Source organism: Hyla sarda, chromosome 4 (assembly GCF_029499605.1).
Source record: "Hyla sarda isolate aHylSar1 chromosome 4, aHylSar1.hap1, whole genome shotgun sequence".
NCBI lineage: Eukaryota > Metazoa > Chordata > Amphibia > Anura > Hylidae > Hyla > Hyla sarda.
Window position 1 is genome coordinate 30,261,970 of NC_079192.1, and position 17,361 is coordinate 30,279,330.

The window sequence follows — 17,361 nt, forward strand, 5'->3', positions numbered from 1 at the left end:
TGAGCTGCCGCAAACTTTCTGCTGCAGCTCAAATTGCCAGCGAGAAACTACTGTGAACCCCCGCCCGTGCGACTGTACCCTATAAACACTACACTACACTACCACAAAAAATAAAATAAAAAGTAAAAAACACTACATATACACATACCCCTACACAGCCCCCCTCCCCTCCCCAATAAAAATGAAAAACGTCTGGTACGCCACTGTTTCCAGAACGGAGCCTCCAGCTGTTGCAAAACAACTCCCAGTATTGTCGGACAGCTGTTGACTGTCCAGGCATGCTGGGAGTTTTGCAACAGCTGGAGGCACCCTGTTTGGGAATCACTGGCGTAGAATACCCCTATGTCCACCCCTATGCAATCCCTAATTTAGGCCTCAAATGCGCATGGCGCTCTCACTTTGGAGCCCTGTCGTATTTCAAGGCAACAGTTTAGGGTCACATATGGGGTATCGCCGTACTCGGGAGAAATTGTGTTACAAATTTTGGGGGGTATTTTCTGCTTTTACCCTTTTTAAAAATTTAAAATTTTTGGGAAAACAAGCATTTTAGGTAAAAAAAAAATTTTTTTTTTACATATGCAAAAGTCGTGAAACACCTGTGGGGTATAAAGGTTCACTTAACCCCTTGTTACGTTCCCCGAGGGGTCTAGTTTCCAAAATGGTATGCCATGTGGGTTTTTTTTTGCTATCCTGGCACCATAGGGGCTTCCTAAATGCGGCATGCCCCCAGAGAAAAATTTGCGTTCAAAAAGCCAAATGTGACTCCTTCTCTTCCGAGACCTGTAGTGCGCCAGCAGAGCACTTTCCACCCCCATATGGGGTGTTTTCTGAATCGGGAGAAATTGGGCTTCAAATTTTTAGGGGTATTTTCTGCTATTACCCTTTTTAAAAATAAAAATTTTTTGGGAAAACAAGCATTTTAGGTAAAAATTATTAAGGTATTAAGGTTCACTTTATCCCATGTTACATTCCCCGAGGGGTCTAGTTTCCAAAATGGTATGCCATGTGTTTTTTTTGTTGCTGTTCTGGCACCATAAGGGCTTCCTAAAGGTAACATGCCCCCCAAAAACCATTTCAGAAAAACGTACTCTCAAAAATCCCCTTGTCGCTCCTTCCCTTCTGAGCCCTCTACTGCGCCCGCCGAACACTTTACATAGACATATGAGGTATGTGCTTACTCGAGAGAAATTGGGCTACAAATACAAGTAAAAAGTTTGTCCTTTTACCCCTTGTAAAAATTCAAAAATTGGGTCTACAAGAACATGTGAGTGTAAAAATGAAGATTGTGAATTTTCTCCTTCACTTTGCTGCTATTCGTGTGAAACATCTAAAGGGTTAAAACGCTGACTGAATGTCATTTTGAATACTTTGGGGGTGTAGTTTTTATAATGGGGTCATTTATGGGGTATTTCTAATATGAAGACCCTTCAAATCCACTTCAAACCTGAACTGGTCCCTGAAAAATACTGAGTTTGAAAATTTTGTGAAAAATCGGAAAATTGCTGCTGACCGTTGAAGCCCTCTGGTGTCTTCCAAAAGTAAAAACTCATCAATTTTATGATGCAAACATAAAGTAGACATATTGTATATGTGAACCAAAAAAAAATTTATTCGTAATATCCATTTTCCTTACAAGCAGAGAGCTTCAAAGTTAGAAAATGCAAAATTTTCAAATTTTTCATCAAATTTATGGATTTTTCACCAAGAAAGGATGCAAGTATCGACAAAAATTTACCACTATGTTAAAGTAGAATATGTCACGAAAAAACAATCTCGGAATCAGAATGATAACTAAAAGCATTCCAGAGTTATTAATGTTTAAAGTGACAGTGGTCAGATGTGAAAAAACGCTCCGGTCCTTAAGGCCAAAATGGGCTCCGTCCTGAAGGGGTTAAAAAGTACTGTTACTTTAAAAGTTTAAAAGTTTTGATAGGTGGGATCCCGGTTGTTCAGATCTCCACTAATCTCTAGAAAGTGCCAGAAGAATCACGCTGCTAGTTTCTTTCCGCAGCTTACTATGCTCATTGTCTTGCTAAAAATGACAGGTTCCATGAACTTACTATAGACACTCTTTGTATCACTACTGATTAATTTTAGCTATGGCATGACAGCTGCAGTCCACAAGATTACATACAACTATTTGTTTTCTTTGGACTAACGCTTTAGAAATGAAAAAGCAGTGCTACATAAAATCTTTATTAAGGGGTTATTTATTTAGCCACCGCAGCACCACAGATGCCCAAATGTTGCTAATTTTTGGTAATAAATGGCATAACTCTGAACAAAAGCCCTATTTATGCAGAAACATTTGTGACATTTGGTGCATGTTTGCCTTCTGCACCAAGGGGGCGTGAAAAAAGCATAAAGAGGGCTTGAAGGGGCTCAGCCTTGCATGTAGGGAGGGTGCCCTGCTCACATGCCATGCGACTTTTGGGCCAACTTGCACCACTGAAAGTCGCAGAAATAAAAGCTAGCTCCTGGCTGACTCACAAGGATAGCTACGATGTGGCTGGATTTACTAAGAGCTTTACCAGGGACGTGCACAGATAGGGGTAAAAGGGGGCAAAGGGGGCTGGAGCCCCTGCCCTTTTCCTCACCTGCCCTTATAGTGCCCTCACAAAAGGAGGTGCAGACTCAGGGTGATGGGTGCAGTAAAAAGGATCTGTTGCTGGGGAGATTTGTATGTGGTTTAATGGAGGGTGCTGTGCCCTCCCTGCGGGAAGGGTGCGCCACTCACCCTGTCATTATCAGCTATTTCTCTGCTCCTCTCCACACGGAGGAGACAGGAGCAGAGGAGGCAGAGAGAAGCCCCGCCCACAAACTCCAGCATGTGCAGAGGGGGATGGTGCCCTTACTTACTGTAAGTAACTTAAAATATGAGTGAGTGATATTGTGTGTGAGTGTGTGTGTGTGTGTGTATCTTTATGTATGTGCCTGTGCAGAGAGGGATGGCTGGGGCCTTACTGTAAGTGACTGTGAATATATGAGTGATTGTATGTCAGTGTGTCTGTATGATGTGTATATATGTGTATGTGTGTATCTCTATGTATGTGCATATACCTTTAGATATGTGAGCAAGTGAATCTATGTATATCTGAGTGTGTGTGTGTGTGTATATATATGTGAGCAAGTGCATCTATGTATATCTGTGTGTGTGTATATATGTGAGCAAGTGAATCTATGTATATGTGTGTGTATATATGTGAGTGATTGTCAGTTTGTCTGTATGATGTGTATATGTGTGTGTGTCTATCTCTATGTATGTGCCTATATATGTGAGCAAGTGAATCTATGTATATGTGTATGTGTATATATGTGAGTGATTGTATGTCAGTGTGTTTGTATGATGTGTATATGTGTGTGTATCTCTATGTATGTGCCTATATATGTGAGCAAGTGAATCTATGTATATGTGAGCAAGTGAATCTATGCATATGTGAGCAAGTGTATCTATGTGTGTGTGCATATAATGTGAGCAAGTCAATCTATGTATATGTGTGTGTTTATATCTGTGAGTGAATGTATGAGTGTACCTGTATGTATGATGTGCCTGTTGGTTATATCTTTTAGTATATATTCCATGTTGTATGTATGTGTCAAAGTGTCTCTTTGTTTGTGTGTATATTACCTATGTACTGTATGTGTCTTTATGTTATGTGCTTGTATGTAATGTATGAAGCACATTATTAGGGAATTAATAGAGGAATGTAAGCACAGTATATAGGGAATTTATGGAAGCACAGTATATATTTTATTTAAATTGGAACATTATATTTTTATGTATTCTGGCACTGTGTATAGATCCTTAATGGTAGCACAGTATAGTTAAATAATAGTGGCACAGTATATAGTTAAATAATAGTGGCACAGTATATAGTTAATTAATGGTGGCACAGTATATAGTTCATTAAGGGGGGTACGGTATGTAATTAAAGAGAAACTGAGAGGCTGTTTACTCGCACTAAACCCAATACCCTAGGTTACAGTGCAGGAGAACAGGAGAAAGATAATGTTATACTTACTAAATGTGGACCAGCCGTTTTCTTGGTATTGCCCCACATTGCTAGTATGTGAATTCAGTCTTGTGCGCAATGGAGGCAGAGCTTCCCTGCCTCCATCCTGTATGCTGTGCTATGCCTGGACGTCTTTGTATATTTATAATTCTTTTTTTGCCAACTTGTATATTGTAGCATGTAAGCATATATTAGTGTGGTGTCCATCTCTTCAGTGTAAGAACCAGAGCTGTGTGGAGATTCCTTCATAAGGTGGGTGATGGGTGCTGGGTGATTGGTGCTGGGTGATTGGTGATGGGTTCTGTCATATAGAGCCCAGACCGGGGCATATAGGAGAGATTTATTAAAACCTTTGCAGAGGAAAAGCCTTCGGCAAAATGACAGAAGCAATCTGATTGGCTGCTATGGATAACTGCACCGCACAGGTTTTGATAAATCTCCTCTATAATACAGTATATTATAGGGCAGCTGTCAAATGTTTTCTGTAAATAAGACTGACAGCACAGCTAAAGTTGTATATACACATGGCAGACCTCAGAGAAACTGTTCTTGACTTTATTTTACAAAAACACCAACTTTTATGGGGGATAGTAATGTCGAGGAGGCCTGGCGGGAGGTCCACTGTGTCCCTGGGCCGCAGCACATTAAGTCAGGCAGACGTTTTTTAAATGATGAGAAGTGCCCTCTTTTTTTACTTGAGCCCCTGCCCTCCAAAATGTCTGTGCACGTCCCTGCAGCTTTACTAACGTGCAGTGTACCAAAACGAAGAAATAAGTATATACTCGAGTATAAGCCGAGTTTTTCAGCACGATTTTTGTGTGGGATGTGGGATGATGACAAGGGGATGATGAAGGGGGGTGTGGGATGATGACAAGGGGATGATGAAGGGGGGTGTGGGATGATGACAAGGGGATGATGAAGGGGGGTGTGGGATGATAACAAGGGGATGATGAAGAGGGGTGTGGGATGATGACAAGGGGATGATGACAGGTGGTGATGATGAAGGGGGGATGATGACAGGCGGTGATGATGAAGGGGGGATGATGAGGGTGTTAATGACGGGGGTCTGGATGATGACAGGGGGGGATGATGTATTTCCCTCTCTAGGCTTATACTCGAGTCAATAACTTTTCCTGGGATTTTGGGGTGAAATTAGAGGCCTCGGCTTATATTCGGGTCAGTTTATCCTTGAGTATATACGGTAAATGTCCCCCTGGTGTAGTACAAGGAGAAATGTTTATGGTGGCTATTTACCCTATGCACAAAATATTTCTTAACATATAGCAAACATATTCATAGACAACCATCACATAATAGGTGCTTTCCATTTATTTTGTGGATAGGATAGCCAAGTCCTCTGCAATATTAAAGAGCAGCACACAGTTATAAAAAAAAAAAAAAAAAAACCTGAGCTGTATAGATTTTTCAATAACTAAGTGGTATCTATCATCTATCCATCATAACCTTGGGCATACGTCTGAGGTATACGTTGGGGATTCCCCCAATGTGTACCTCCGCTAAACACTGCAAAACTGAGTATGAAAAGAGCCTCAAGAAGAGTTCAATAGACATGCCACAGCTTGTTTGTGCCAAAAATACCAGCACGTAAGTATAAGTGATGCCATGACAACAGCTGAAGTACTAACAGACTGACCCACAGCACACTGCCCTCAATGAACAGTGCCAGCATTAGATTTCCTCCAATACATTACAGTACTAGCGGAGTGCCACTAATAAATAATGCTACTAGCAGACATCCCCTTATAATCTGCTACAGTAGAATGCTAATGGAGTTTCCCTAATTCATAATTGTTCAGTATTATAATTGTTAGCAGTTCTCGCTCTAAGAAACCCAGACCATTCTTGGGCCACTTCCGGGGAAATGTATGGTTTAATTACACATAAAGGTTATCTTCCAGAGACGGTGCCTATTATGATTTCCACGAACATGCCAACAAATCTACTATTAGCGATTCACTGGCCAACCAATCCGCAATCCCAATCAATATGGTGATTGTATAAGATATATATATATATATATATATATATATATATACATACACTGTATAGCAATTTACCTGACACAAAAGAAGGAAGAAATACCGTATTTTTCGCCGTATAAGACGCACTTTTTGTTCCCCAAAACGTGGGGGGAAAAGTTGGTGCGTCTTATACGGCGAATATACGCCCGAGGCTGCTGCGGGCTAGAGCGGGAAGTCAGCGGTAAGTACAGAGGCTGCGGCGGTGCGGTACAGCGCTGACTACCCGCTCCCCACCCGCAGCAGCCTCATGACCGCCGGTGAATTTTTCACCTCACACCGGCTATGTTTATTGCCCTACGCCTGGAACATACAGTTCCAGGCGCCGGGCAAGTGAATTACTAATAACTGTATACTAAAAACCAGGGTGCCTCCAGCTGTTCTGAAACTACAACTCCCAGCATGCCCGGACCGGCAAAGGCTGTCTGGGCATGCTGGTAGTTGTAGTTTCACAAAAGCTGGAGGCCCCCTGGTTTTTAATATACAGTATTAGTTTTTACCTGCTCTGGCCGGCCCCCGCCTGCAGCCGCACACAGGAGCTGGCCTGGGCAGATAAAATCATAGGTTTTCCTATGCCGGACATCCCTATGTCCCGAAAAATCTTTTCGGGACATAAGGATGTCCACGGGTCACTAACCATTCCCCGGCCGATGCGCGTCCTCCTCCGGTCCTCCTGCGGTCTTCCTGCGATCCTCCGCCTCTCTATGGTTGTACGCACGGGACCTCAGTGACGTCCCGTGCGTACAACCATAGAGGCGCCGGAGGACAGGAGGACTGGAGGAAGACGCGCGCCGACCGGGGCCTGGTAAGTGACCGGCGGTGTGTAATCTTCAGCGTTCCGGTCACCGCTCCTCCGGTCCCGGCACCTACTGCTATGGTCCCTAGGCCATAGCAGTAGATTGTGACACCGGGCCAGAGGAGCAGTGACCGGAACACTGTGGGGGCAGCAGTACAGACATACAGCCTCCAGCCGTACACTGTATATTGTGGGGGAACTATACTGCCAACTATTGTGGGGGGACTATACTGCCAACCATTGTGGGGGAACTATACTGACAACCATTGTGGGGGAACTATACTGCCAACCATTGTGGAGGGGAGGGAGCTGCCTACCATTGTGGGGGAACTATACTGCCAACTATTGTGGGGGGGAGCTGCCAGTGCCTACCATTGTGGGGGAACTATACTGCCAACAATTGTGGGGAAACTATACTGCCAATGTTACGCCGAGCGCTCCGGGTCCCCGCTCCTCCCCGGAGCGCTCGCTTCTCTCTCTCCGCTGCAGCGCTCCGGTCACGTCCTCTGACCCGGGGCGCTGCGATCCCGCTGCCAGCCGGGATGCGATTCGCGATGCGGGTAGCGCCCGCTCGCGATGCGCACCCCGGCTCCCCTACCTGACTCGCTCCCCGTCTGTTCTGTCCCGGCGCGCGCGGCCCCGCTCCCTAGGGTGCGCGCGCACCGGGTCTCTGCGATTTAAAGGGCCACTGCGCCGCTGATTGGCGCAGTGGTTCCAATTAGGGTAATCACCTGTGCACTTCCCTATATTACCTCACTTCCCTTGCACTCCCTTGCCGGATCTTGTTGCCTTAGTGCCAGTGAAAGCGTTCCTTGTGTGTTCCTTGCCTGTGTTTCCAGACCTTCTGCCGTTGCCCCTGACTACGATCCTTGCTGCCTGCCCCGACCTTCTGCTACGTCCGACCTTGCTTCTGCCTACTCCCTTGTACCGCGCCTATCTTCAGCAGCCAGAGAGGTGAGCCGTTGCTAGTGGATACGACCTGGTCACTACCGCCGCAGCAAGACCATCCCGCTTTGCGGCGGGCTCTGGTGAAAACCAGTAGTGGCTTAGAACCGGTCCACTAGCACGGTCCACGCCAATCCCTCTCTGGCACAGAGGATCCACTACCTGCCAGCCGGCATCGTGACAGTAGATCCGGCCATGGATCCCGCTGAAGTTCCTCTGCCAGTTGTCGCTGACCTCACCACGGTGGTCGCCCAGCAGTCACAACAGATAGCGCAACAAGGCCAACAGCTGTCTCAACTGACCGTTATGCTACAACAGTTACTACCACAGCTTCAGCAGTCATCTCCGCCGCCAGCTCCTGCACCTCCTCCGCAGCGAGTGGCCGCTCCTGGGCTACGCCTATCCTTGCCGGATAAATTTGATGGGGACTCTAAGTTTTGCCGTGGCTTTCTTTCCCAGTGTTCCCTGCATCTGGAGATGATGTCGGACCTGTTTCCCACTGAAAGGTCTAAAGTGGCTTTCGTAGTCAGCCTTCTGTCCGGAAAAGCCCTGTCATGGGCCACACCGCTCTGGGACCGCAATGACCCCGTCACTGCCTCTGTACACTCCTTCTTCTCGGAAATCCGAAGTGTCTTTGAGGAACCTGCCCGAGCCTCTTCTGCTGAGACTGCCCTGTTGAACCTGGTCCAGGGTAATTCTTCCGTTGGCGAGTATGCCGTACAATTCCGTACTCTTGCTTCAGAATTGTCCTGGAATAATGAGGCCCTCTGCGCGACCTTCAAAAAAGGCCTATCCAGCAACATTAAAGATGTTCTGGCCGCACGAGAAATTCCTGCTAATCTACATGAACTTATTCACCTAGCCACTCGCATTGACATGCGTTTTTCCGAAAGGCGTCAGGAACTCCGCCAAGATATGGACTCTGTTCGCACGAGGCGTTTCTCCTCCTCGGCTCCTCTCTCCTCTGGTCCCCTGCAATCTGTTCTTGTGCCTTCCGCCGTGGAGGCTATGCAGGTCGACCGGTCTCGCCTGACACCTCAAGAGAGGACACGACGCCGTATGGAGAACCTCTGCCTGTACTGTGCTAGTACCGAACACTTCCTGAGGGATTGTCCTATCCGTCCTCCCCGCCTGGAAAGACGTACGCTGACTCCGCACAAAGGTGAGACAGTCCTTGATGTCTACTCTGCTTCTCCACGTCTTACAGTGCCTGTGCGGATGTCTGCCTCTGCCTTCTCCTTCCCTGCTGTGGCCTTCTTGGACTCTGGATCTGCAGGAAATTTTATTTTGGCCTCTTTCGTCAACAGGTTCAACATCCCGGTGACCAGTCTCGCCAGACCCCTCTACATCAATTGTGTAAATAATGAAAGATTGGACTGTACCATACGTTTCCGCACGGAGCCCCTTCTTATGAGCATCGGATCTCATCATGAGAGGATTGAACTTTTGGTCCTCCCCAATTGCACCTCAGAAATTCTCCTTGGACTTCCCTGGCTTCAACTTCATTCCCCAACCCTGGATTGGTCCACTGGGGAGATCAAGAGTTGGGGGCCCTCTTGTTCCAAGAACTGTCTAAAACCGGTTCCCAGTAACCCTTGCCGTAACTCTGTGGTTCCTCCAGTAACCGGTCTCCCTAAGGCCTATATGGACTTCGCGGATGTTTTCTGCAAAAAACAAGCTGAGACTCTACCTCCTCACAGGCCTTATGATTGCCCTATCGACCTCCTCCCGGGTACTACTCCACCCCGGGGCAGAATTTATCCTCTCTCTGCCCCAGAGACTCTTGCCATGTCCGAATACGTCCAGGAGAATCTAAAAAAGGGCTTTATCCGTAAATCCTCCTCTCCTGCCGGAGCCGGATTTTTCTTTGTGTCCAAAAAAGATGGCTCCCTACGTCCTTGCATTGACTACCGCGGTCTTAATAAAATCACGGTTAAGAACCGCTACCCCTTACCCCTCATCTCTGAACTCTTTGATCGCCTCCAAGGTGCCCACATCTTCACTAAATTGGACTTAAGAGGCGCCTATAACCTCATCCGCATCAGAGAGGGGGACGAGTGGAAAACGGCATTTAACACCAGAGATGGACACTTTGAGTATCTGGTCATGCCCTTTGGACTGTGCAATGCCCCTGCCGTCTTCCAAGACTTTGTCAATGAAATTTTTCGTGATCTGTTATACTCCTGTGTTGTTGTATATCTGGACGATATCCTAATTTTTTCTGCCAATCTAGAAGAACACCGCCAGCATGTCCGTATGGTTCTTCAGAGACTTCGTGACAACCAACTCTATGCCAAAATTGAGAAATGTCTGTTTGAATGCCAATCTCTTCCTTTTCTAGGATATTTGGTCTCTGGCCAGGGACTACAGATGGATCCAGACAAACTCTCTGCCGTCTTAGATTGGCCACGCCCCTCCGGACTCCGTGCTATCCAACGCTTTTTGGGGTTCGCCAATTATTACAGGCAATTTATTCCACATTTTTCTACCATTGTGGCTCCTATCGTGGCTTTAACCAAAAAAAATGCTGATCCCAAGTCCTGGCCTCCTCAAGCAGAAGACTCCTTTAAACGACTCAAGTCTGCCTTTTCTTCGGCTCCCGTGCTCTCCAGACCTGACCCTTCCAAACCCTTCCTATTGGAGGTTGATGCCTCCTCAGTGGGAGCTGGAGCTGTTCTTCTACAAAAAAATTCTTCCGGGCATGCTGTCACTTGTGGTTTTTTCTCTAGGACCTTCTCTCCAGCGGAGAGGAACTACTCCATCGGGGATCGAGAGCTTCTAGCCATTAAATTAGCACTTGAGGAATGGAGGCATCTGCTGGAGGGATCAAGATTTCCTGTTATTATCTACACCGACCACAAGAACCTCTCCTACCTCCAGTCTGCCCAACGGCTGAATCCTCGCCAGGCCCGGTGGTCTCTGTTCTTTGCCCGATTTAATTTTGAGATTCACTTTCGTCCTGCCGATAAGAACATTAGGGCCGATGCTCTCTCTCGTTCCTCGGATGCCTCAGAAGTTGATCTCCCTCCGCAACACATCATTCCACCTGACTGCCTGATCTCCACTTCTCCTGCCTCCATCAGGCAGACTCCTCCAGGAAAGACCTTTGTTTCTCCACGCCAACGCCTCGGAATCCTCAAATGGGGTCACTCCTCCCATCTCGCAGGTCATGCGGGCATCAAGAAATCTGTGCAACTCATCTCCCGCTTCTATTGGTGGCCGACTCTGGAGACGGATGTTGGGGACTTTGTGCGAGCCTGCACTATCTGTGCCCGGGATAAGACTCCTCGCCAGAAGCCCGCTGGTTTTCTTCATCCTCTGCCTGTCCCCGAACAGCCTTGGTCTCTGATTGGTATGGATTTTATTACTGATTTACCCCCTTCCCGTGGCAACACTGTTATTTGGGTGGTCGTTGATCGATTCTCCAAAATGGCACATTTCATCCCTCTTCCTGGTCTTCCTTCTGCGCCTCAGTTGGCTAAACAATTTTTTGTACACATTTTTCGTCTTCACGGGTTGCCTACGCAGATTGTCTCGGATAGAGGGGTCCAATTCGTGTCTAAATTCTGGAGGGCTCTCTGTAAACAACTCAAGATTAAATTAAATTTTTCCTCTGCATATCATCCCCAGTCCAATGGACAAGTAGAAAGAATTAACCAGATCTTGGGTGATTATTTGCGACATTTTGTTTCCTCCCGCCAGGATGACTGGGCAGATCTCCTTCCATGGGCCGAATTCTCGTATAACTTCAGGGTCTCTGAATCTTCCTCCAAATCCCCATTTTTCGTGGTGTACGGCCGTCACCCTCTTCCCCCCCTCCCTACCCCCTTGCCCTCTGGTCTGCCCGCTGTGGATGAAATTTCTCGTGACCTTTCCATTATATGGAGAGAGACCCAAAATTCTCTCTTACAGGCTTCTTCACGCATGAAGAGGTTCGCGGATAAGAAAAGAAGAGCTCCCCCCGTTTTTTCCCCTGGAGACAAGGTATGGCTCTCCGCTAAATATGTCCGCTTCCGTGTCCCTAGCTACAAGTTGGGACCACGCTATCTTGGTCCTTTCAAAATTTTGTGTCAAATTAATCCTGTCTCTTATAAACTTCTTCTTCCTCCTTCTCTTCGTATCCCTAATGCCTTTCACGTCTCTCTTCTCAAACCACTCATCCTCAACCGTTTTTCTCCCAAATCTGTTCCTCCCACTCCTGTTTCCGGCTCCTCGGACGTCTTCTCGGTCAAGGAAATTTTGGCCGCCAAAAAGGTCAGAGGGAAAAATTTTTTTTTAGTAGACTGGGAGGGTTGTGGTCCTGAAGAGAGATCCTGGGAACCTGAGGACAACATCCTTGACAAAAGTCTGCTCCTCAGGTTCTCAGGCTCCAAGAAGAGGGGGAGACCCAAGGGGGGGGGTACTGTTACGCCGAGCGCTCCGGGTCCCCGCTCCTCCCCGGAGCGCTCGCTTCTCTCTCTCCGCTGCAGCGCTCCGGTCACGTCCTCTGACCCGGGGCGCTGCGATCCCGCTGCCAGCCGGGATGCGATTCGCGATGCGGGTAGCGCCCGCTCGCGATGCGCACCCCGGCTCCCCTACCTGACTCGCTCCCCGTCTGTTCTGTCCCGGCGCGCGCGGCCCCGCTCCCTAGGGCGCGCGCGCGCCGGGTCTCTGCGATTTAAAGGGCCACTGCGCCGCTGATTGGCGCAGTGGTTCCAATTAGGGTAATCACCTGTGCACTTCCCTATATTACCTCACTTCCCTTGCACTCCCTTGCCGGATCTTGTTGCCTTAGTGCCAGTGAAAGCGTTCCTTGTGTGTTCCTTGCCTGTGTTTCCAGACCTTCTGCCGTTGCCCCTGACTACGATCCTTGCTGCCTGCCCCGACCTTCTGCTACGTCCGACCTTGCTTCTGCCTACTCCCTTGTACCGCGCCTATCTTCAGCAGCCAGAGAGGTGAGCCGTTGCTAGTGGATACGACCTGGTCACTACCGCCGCAGCAAGACCATCCCGCTTTGCGGCGGGCTCTGGTGAAAACCAGTAGTGGCTTAGAACCGGTCCACTAGCACGGTCCACGCCAATCCCTCTCTGGCACAGAGGATCCACTACCTGCCAGCCGGCATCGTGACAGCCAACCATTGTGGGGGAACTATACTGCCAACTATTGTGGGGAAACTATACTGCCAACCATTGTGGGGGGGAGGGGGGTGGAGCTGCCTACCATTGTGGGGGAACTATACTGCCAACCATTGTGGGGGGAACTATACTGCCAACCATTGTGGGGGAACTATACTGCCAACTATTGTGGGGGAACTATACTGCCAACCATTGTGGGGGGGGGGGGAGGAGCTGCCTACCATTGTGGGGGAACTATACTGCCAACCATTGTGGGGGAACTATACTGCCAACCATTGTGGGGGAACTATACTGCCAACCATTGGGGGGGGGAGGAGCTGCCTACCATTGTAGGGGAACTATACTGCCAACTATTGTGGGGGAACTATACTGATATAAAATATTTTACTACAGTATTTGGTTCAGAATCTTTTTTTTCTAGATTTTCCTCCTTTAAAATTGGGTGCGTCTTATATGCCGGAGCGTCTTATATGGCGAAAAATACGGTAGCCTCAGTTATCACTTGGTGAAGTATACTTTTACATTGTGTTGCAGTGTATGTTAACTATATGCTGCAGTAAAGCTCCTGATGCATACGTAAAAACAAATCATTGGGGTCCATTCTCCAAACAGAGGCAAAAAGAGTCTCCTTTTGGCCTCTGTCAGGCAGGTATACATCAGTGTAAATACACAAAAAGGTTCTCCAGGACATATATCCTTATCATATGTCAATCTCATGTTTGAATTAACTATGTCCCCCTGGCCTTACTCTGAGTACTAAGTACTCTACTTATATACATTTTACACTGAAATAAATGTAGAGCTTACACTTAGATAAATTAAAATCTTAAAATTTTATTTAGCATCATTAAAATATAACATGGAGCTCTACAGACAGGATCTTCCAATGAAAAGCAGTTGGAGTGTGAGGATCAATACTATTATAACACTGAGCACTCTATATAAGTATTATCAATATATCCTAAGGGAGTTCAAAATATCATATGCAGCATTATAATTAATCAATGTAGTTTTAGTCTGTTAGTGTCCCCGAAATTTCAGAGCCCACTCCTGAAAGCCTCAATCAGATACCTCAACCTGCTACAATACTACATAACATTAAGGTGCATATGCATATAAAGTGCCAAAAACATCCTCACCCATAGTAACTAGGAAACAGTCTGCTCCACTACCCCAACAGATGTTGTTTCGTCGCCTTCCTCAGGGGGCTACAATGTGTCTATCATTCCAATCTCACCTTATATATCGTGTTGCAGTGGATACAATTTCCGGGACGCTGTAGTTACTTCCGTGCGTGCTTCTGTCACCTGATTCGGCGCGCATTCACAGGCTGCCAGAGATTCTCGTGATGCGTCTCGGCGCCTGCGTGCCACTGCGCATGTCCCGGTTTACTGATAGCCGGGCATGCACACAGCAACTCTAGACTCCCGAGCACTGTATCCCGAGGATACAATAGCAATAGCAACTATATAATAAAGCTTTATCCTGTTGGGGGGAGGTTGCAAATATTAAGTGCTCATGCTAATAAACAATCATGTTAATAGAGTACAAAATAAAGTGACAGTGCAAAATTGTGAAGCAATATTGAGCCTCATATTAAGATACCCAGCTGAATAATTATGTTAGTCACATAAGTGCAACAAATAATAATTTTAAAACTCATTATCAGTATGTTGGTCATGACATATATCTATAATTACCATTATTTGTTAGATCTCCCACCTATGAAAATCCCATCAGGGATTTATTAAGAACCAAAGTGCATGACTAGTAATATAGAACTACCACAGAAGGTGGCATCAGTATACATCAGTATATATATATATATACATATATATATATATATATATATATATATATATTTACCATTGGGAGACAAGTGCCACCATGTAGGAGAGCTGAAGGTATACACTGGGAAATCTTCCCGATGAAGACATCCAACATACACTGCAAAATGCCTGAAGTATCAACTATCAAGTGATGTGTGAATATATTTCTGATCTCCCATGTTAGTCCCTTTTGCTTCCACAGTCCTACTAAATACACTGGGAAACATTAAACCAAAATTACAATTTTATAGTCCCACAAAAACATAACTGAAGACAGAAAGGTTTATGTGTTCGTATTGTAGTATCATGTTGTGTGCTGTTATACACTGAAATTATTATAAACAAACAACTATCAAGCCATAGGACAGGGTACATAAGGTGCAGCAAAAAAAAAGATTCCTGACTACCAGAGCTTAGAGACATGCTCCAGCATTAGAAAAAAGGGTCTGTTTGTTTACTAGAAACAGTGTCACTCTTTTCAATGGGCTGTATCTGGTATTCAAATGAGTAGAGCTTAGCTGTATTAACAAACACTAGTGGCACTAGTTTATTTGCCTAATCCATAAAAACGTCTGTATAAGATGTAAAATATATAACGTGGGAATCTTTGCCAGTTTATTTAAACTATTTCACATAAACATTTTTGCTTTTATGACAACCTTTTAGAAAGGAATGACAGGATGCTTACCATTATATCATACTCAATTTACAGACTATAACAGATGGTAGTCCAATGAAACGATCCACATCCATGCTTGGCCATTCTCAGTCGAAAGGAATCCGACTAAATGAATACTCATTGGAGCGTGTGACCCCTGATGAAGGCCTCCGCCACGGACACCAGCGCAGAAGAGAGCGTGGACACCGGGTGTCTGAGCGCTCCCTAACTCGCTATGTAGATCTGGAATCAGGTTGGTAAATCTTTCTTTTTACTCTTTTTCTTCTCTTTAAATTATTTTTTTTTATTTTTTTTTTTGCTTCTGATGTTTTTTAAGTGGAGGACTTTAAATCTCTTGTTAACAAAGTTGATACAAGTCACTATATAAGCCGATGTCTTGGTGCATGTGCATAATTTACTGCTACTATAGCTATGGAGAAAAAGATGTAGATGCACCAGCTACCTTGTGTTTAGGATTGCCACCTGGCTGGTATTTCACTGGCACAGCTGGTATTTTGGCCACCCTGCTGGTATTTTTATATTAAATACCGGCAATGCAAAGGCCGGTATTTATACAACCCCTCATACAGCCCCGTATACGGAGAAATAAAAAATAATCACTTACTGTGATGTCACGAATATATATAATGAATTATGTAAATTAGTATCGCCAGTATTTTTTTACAAGAAAGGTGACAATCCTACCTGTGATGTGTCAAGTGATGAAGATGTCTTGAATGACAACATTACATGACATGGTCGGTATTTATACAACCCCTCATACAGCCCCGTATACAGAGAAATAAAAAAGTTATAGGGGTCAGAAGAGGAGGCATATGTAATATATCTATTATATCACTTACTGTGATGTCACGAATATATATAATGAATTATGTAAATTAGCATCGCCAGTATTTTTTTACAAGAAAGGGACAACCCTACCTGTGATGTGTCAAGTGATGAAGATGTCTTGAATGACAACATTACATGACATGCAGCAAAGAGGTCCCCTCATGGAATACAGTTTAGAAGTCAAATCAGGAGCAGTATTAAAAGATGGACTGGATTCTGGGAAAAGGAGACTACCTGAAGGTATATGTGACTGGCGCTTTGGGGGACTTCTGTACCTGGCACTTTAGGGGTTATCAACAACTAAACACTAAAGCCTGCCACTGATTTAACAGCTTTAAACAACTTTTTTCTGCTGTACACATTTTATAACTTTGTCCTGCTGCTTCTGACATAGATCCCACGGCACCGTGCTCCTGGCTGTTTTGCTCTTTGCTCTTCTCCTTGCTTTTCTCAGTGTTGAGATATGAGGGGGGGGGGGGGGGCAACATGTTGTTAACAGATTAGTAAGTGAAGCAGGGAAAAGCATCCTTGTCTTTAGGGAGGACAGATCTTTCAGTATGACAGAGTAGAAATGAAAATAGCACACATGGCAATCTGCTGTGAGAAGAGGGAATGATCAAAGAGGCCATGTATGACTGGAGAGAGAGAGAGAGAGAGAGAGAGAGAGAGAGAGAGAGAGAGAGAAACAAAGGCTAGACTGTAGGGAATGATAGAGATATCACATACTCCTCAATATCAGTGTCTTTTAGTATAAAAGATAAATGTTATGCAGGTTGTAGGAGGAGAAATGAGTAAAGGAAGCTATGATGATACGTTAGAGCTAGCACAGGAAGCAGCACCCTGAACATACAGATCTCATATCTAGCAAGTACTACTGGGAGGGATTGGTTCACAATGGAAATGTCTAAAAAACTAGGAGCAGGTTGCAAACTAAGGGAGGGGATTTTATAATTTCATTGCCTAGTGTAAATTGAAAAAGTTGGAAAATATAAACTCACCTTTCGCTAAAATATTGTGACTTTTTCATACTGAACTACGCTCGCCAAGTGGGCAAAGCATGGTGCAAAGCAGGTGTGATTCCATGTGAATTGGGCATGTCATTGTAAAGTAGCTGG

At 45.6% G+C, this 17,361-nt stretch overlaps 2 protein-coding genes across 15 annotated transcripts in view; one reads left to right on the forward strand and one right to left on the reverse strand.

The window, feature by feature from the left end:
- Nucleotides 1–17,361, reverse strand: part of LOC130367694 (surfeit locus protein 4-like) — a 644,664-nt gene that overhangs the window by 443,949 nt on the left and 183,354 nt on the right. The window lies entirely within an intron of this gene.
- The window catches only part of CACNA1A (calcium voltage-gated channel subunit alpha1 A), a 358,458-nt gene that overhangs the window by 328,230 nt on the left and 12,867 nt on the right, over nucleotides 1–17,361 (forward strand). For all 8 annotated transcript variants that reach the window (XM_056570294.1, XM_056570295.1, XM_056570298.1 and 5 more), the window contains one exon: nucleotides 15,449–15,647. In XM_056570294.1, coding sequence (XP_056426269.1) covers nucleotides 15,449–15,647 — 199 coding nt within the window. The remainder of the gene's footprint in view (nucleotides 1–15,448; nucleotides 15,648–17,361) is intronic.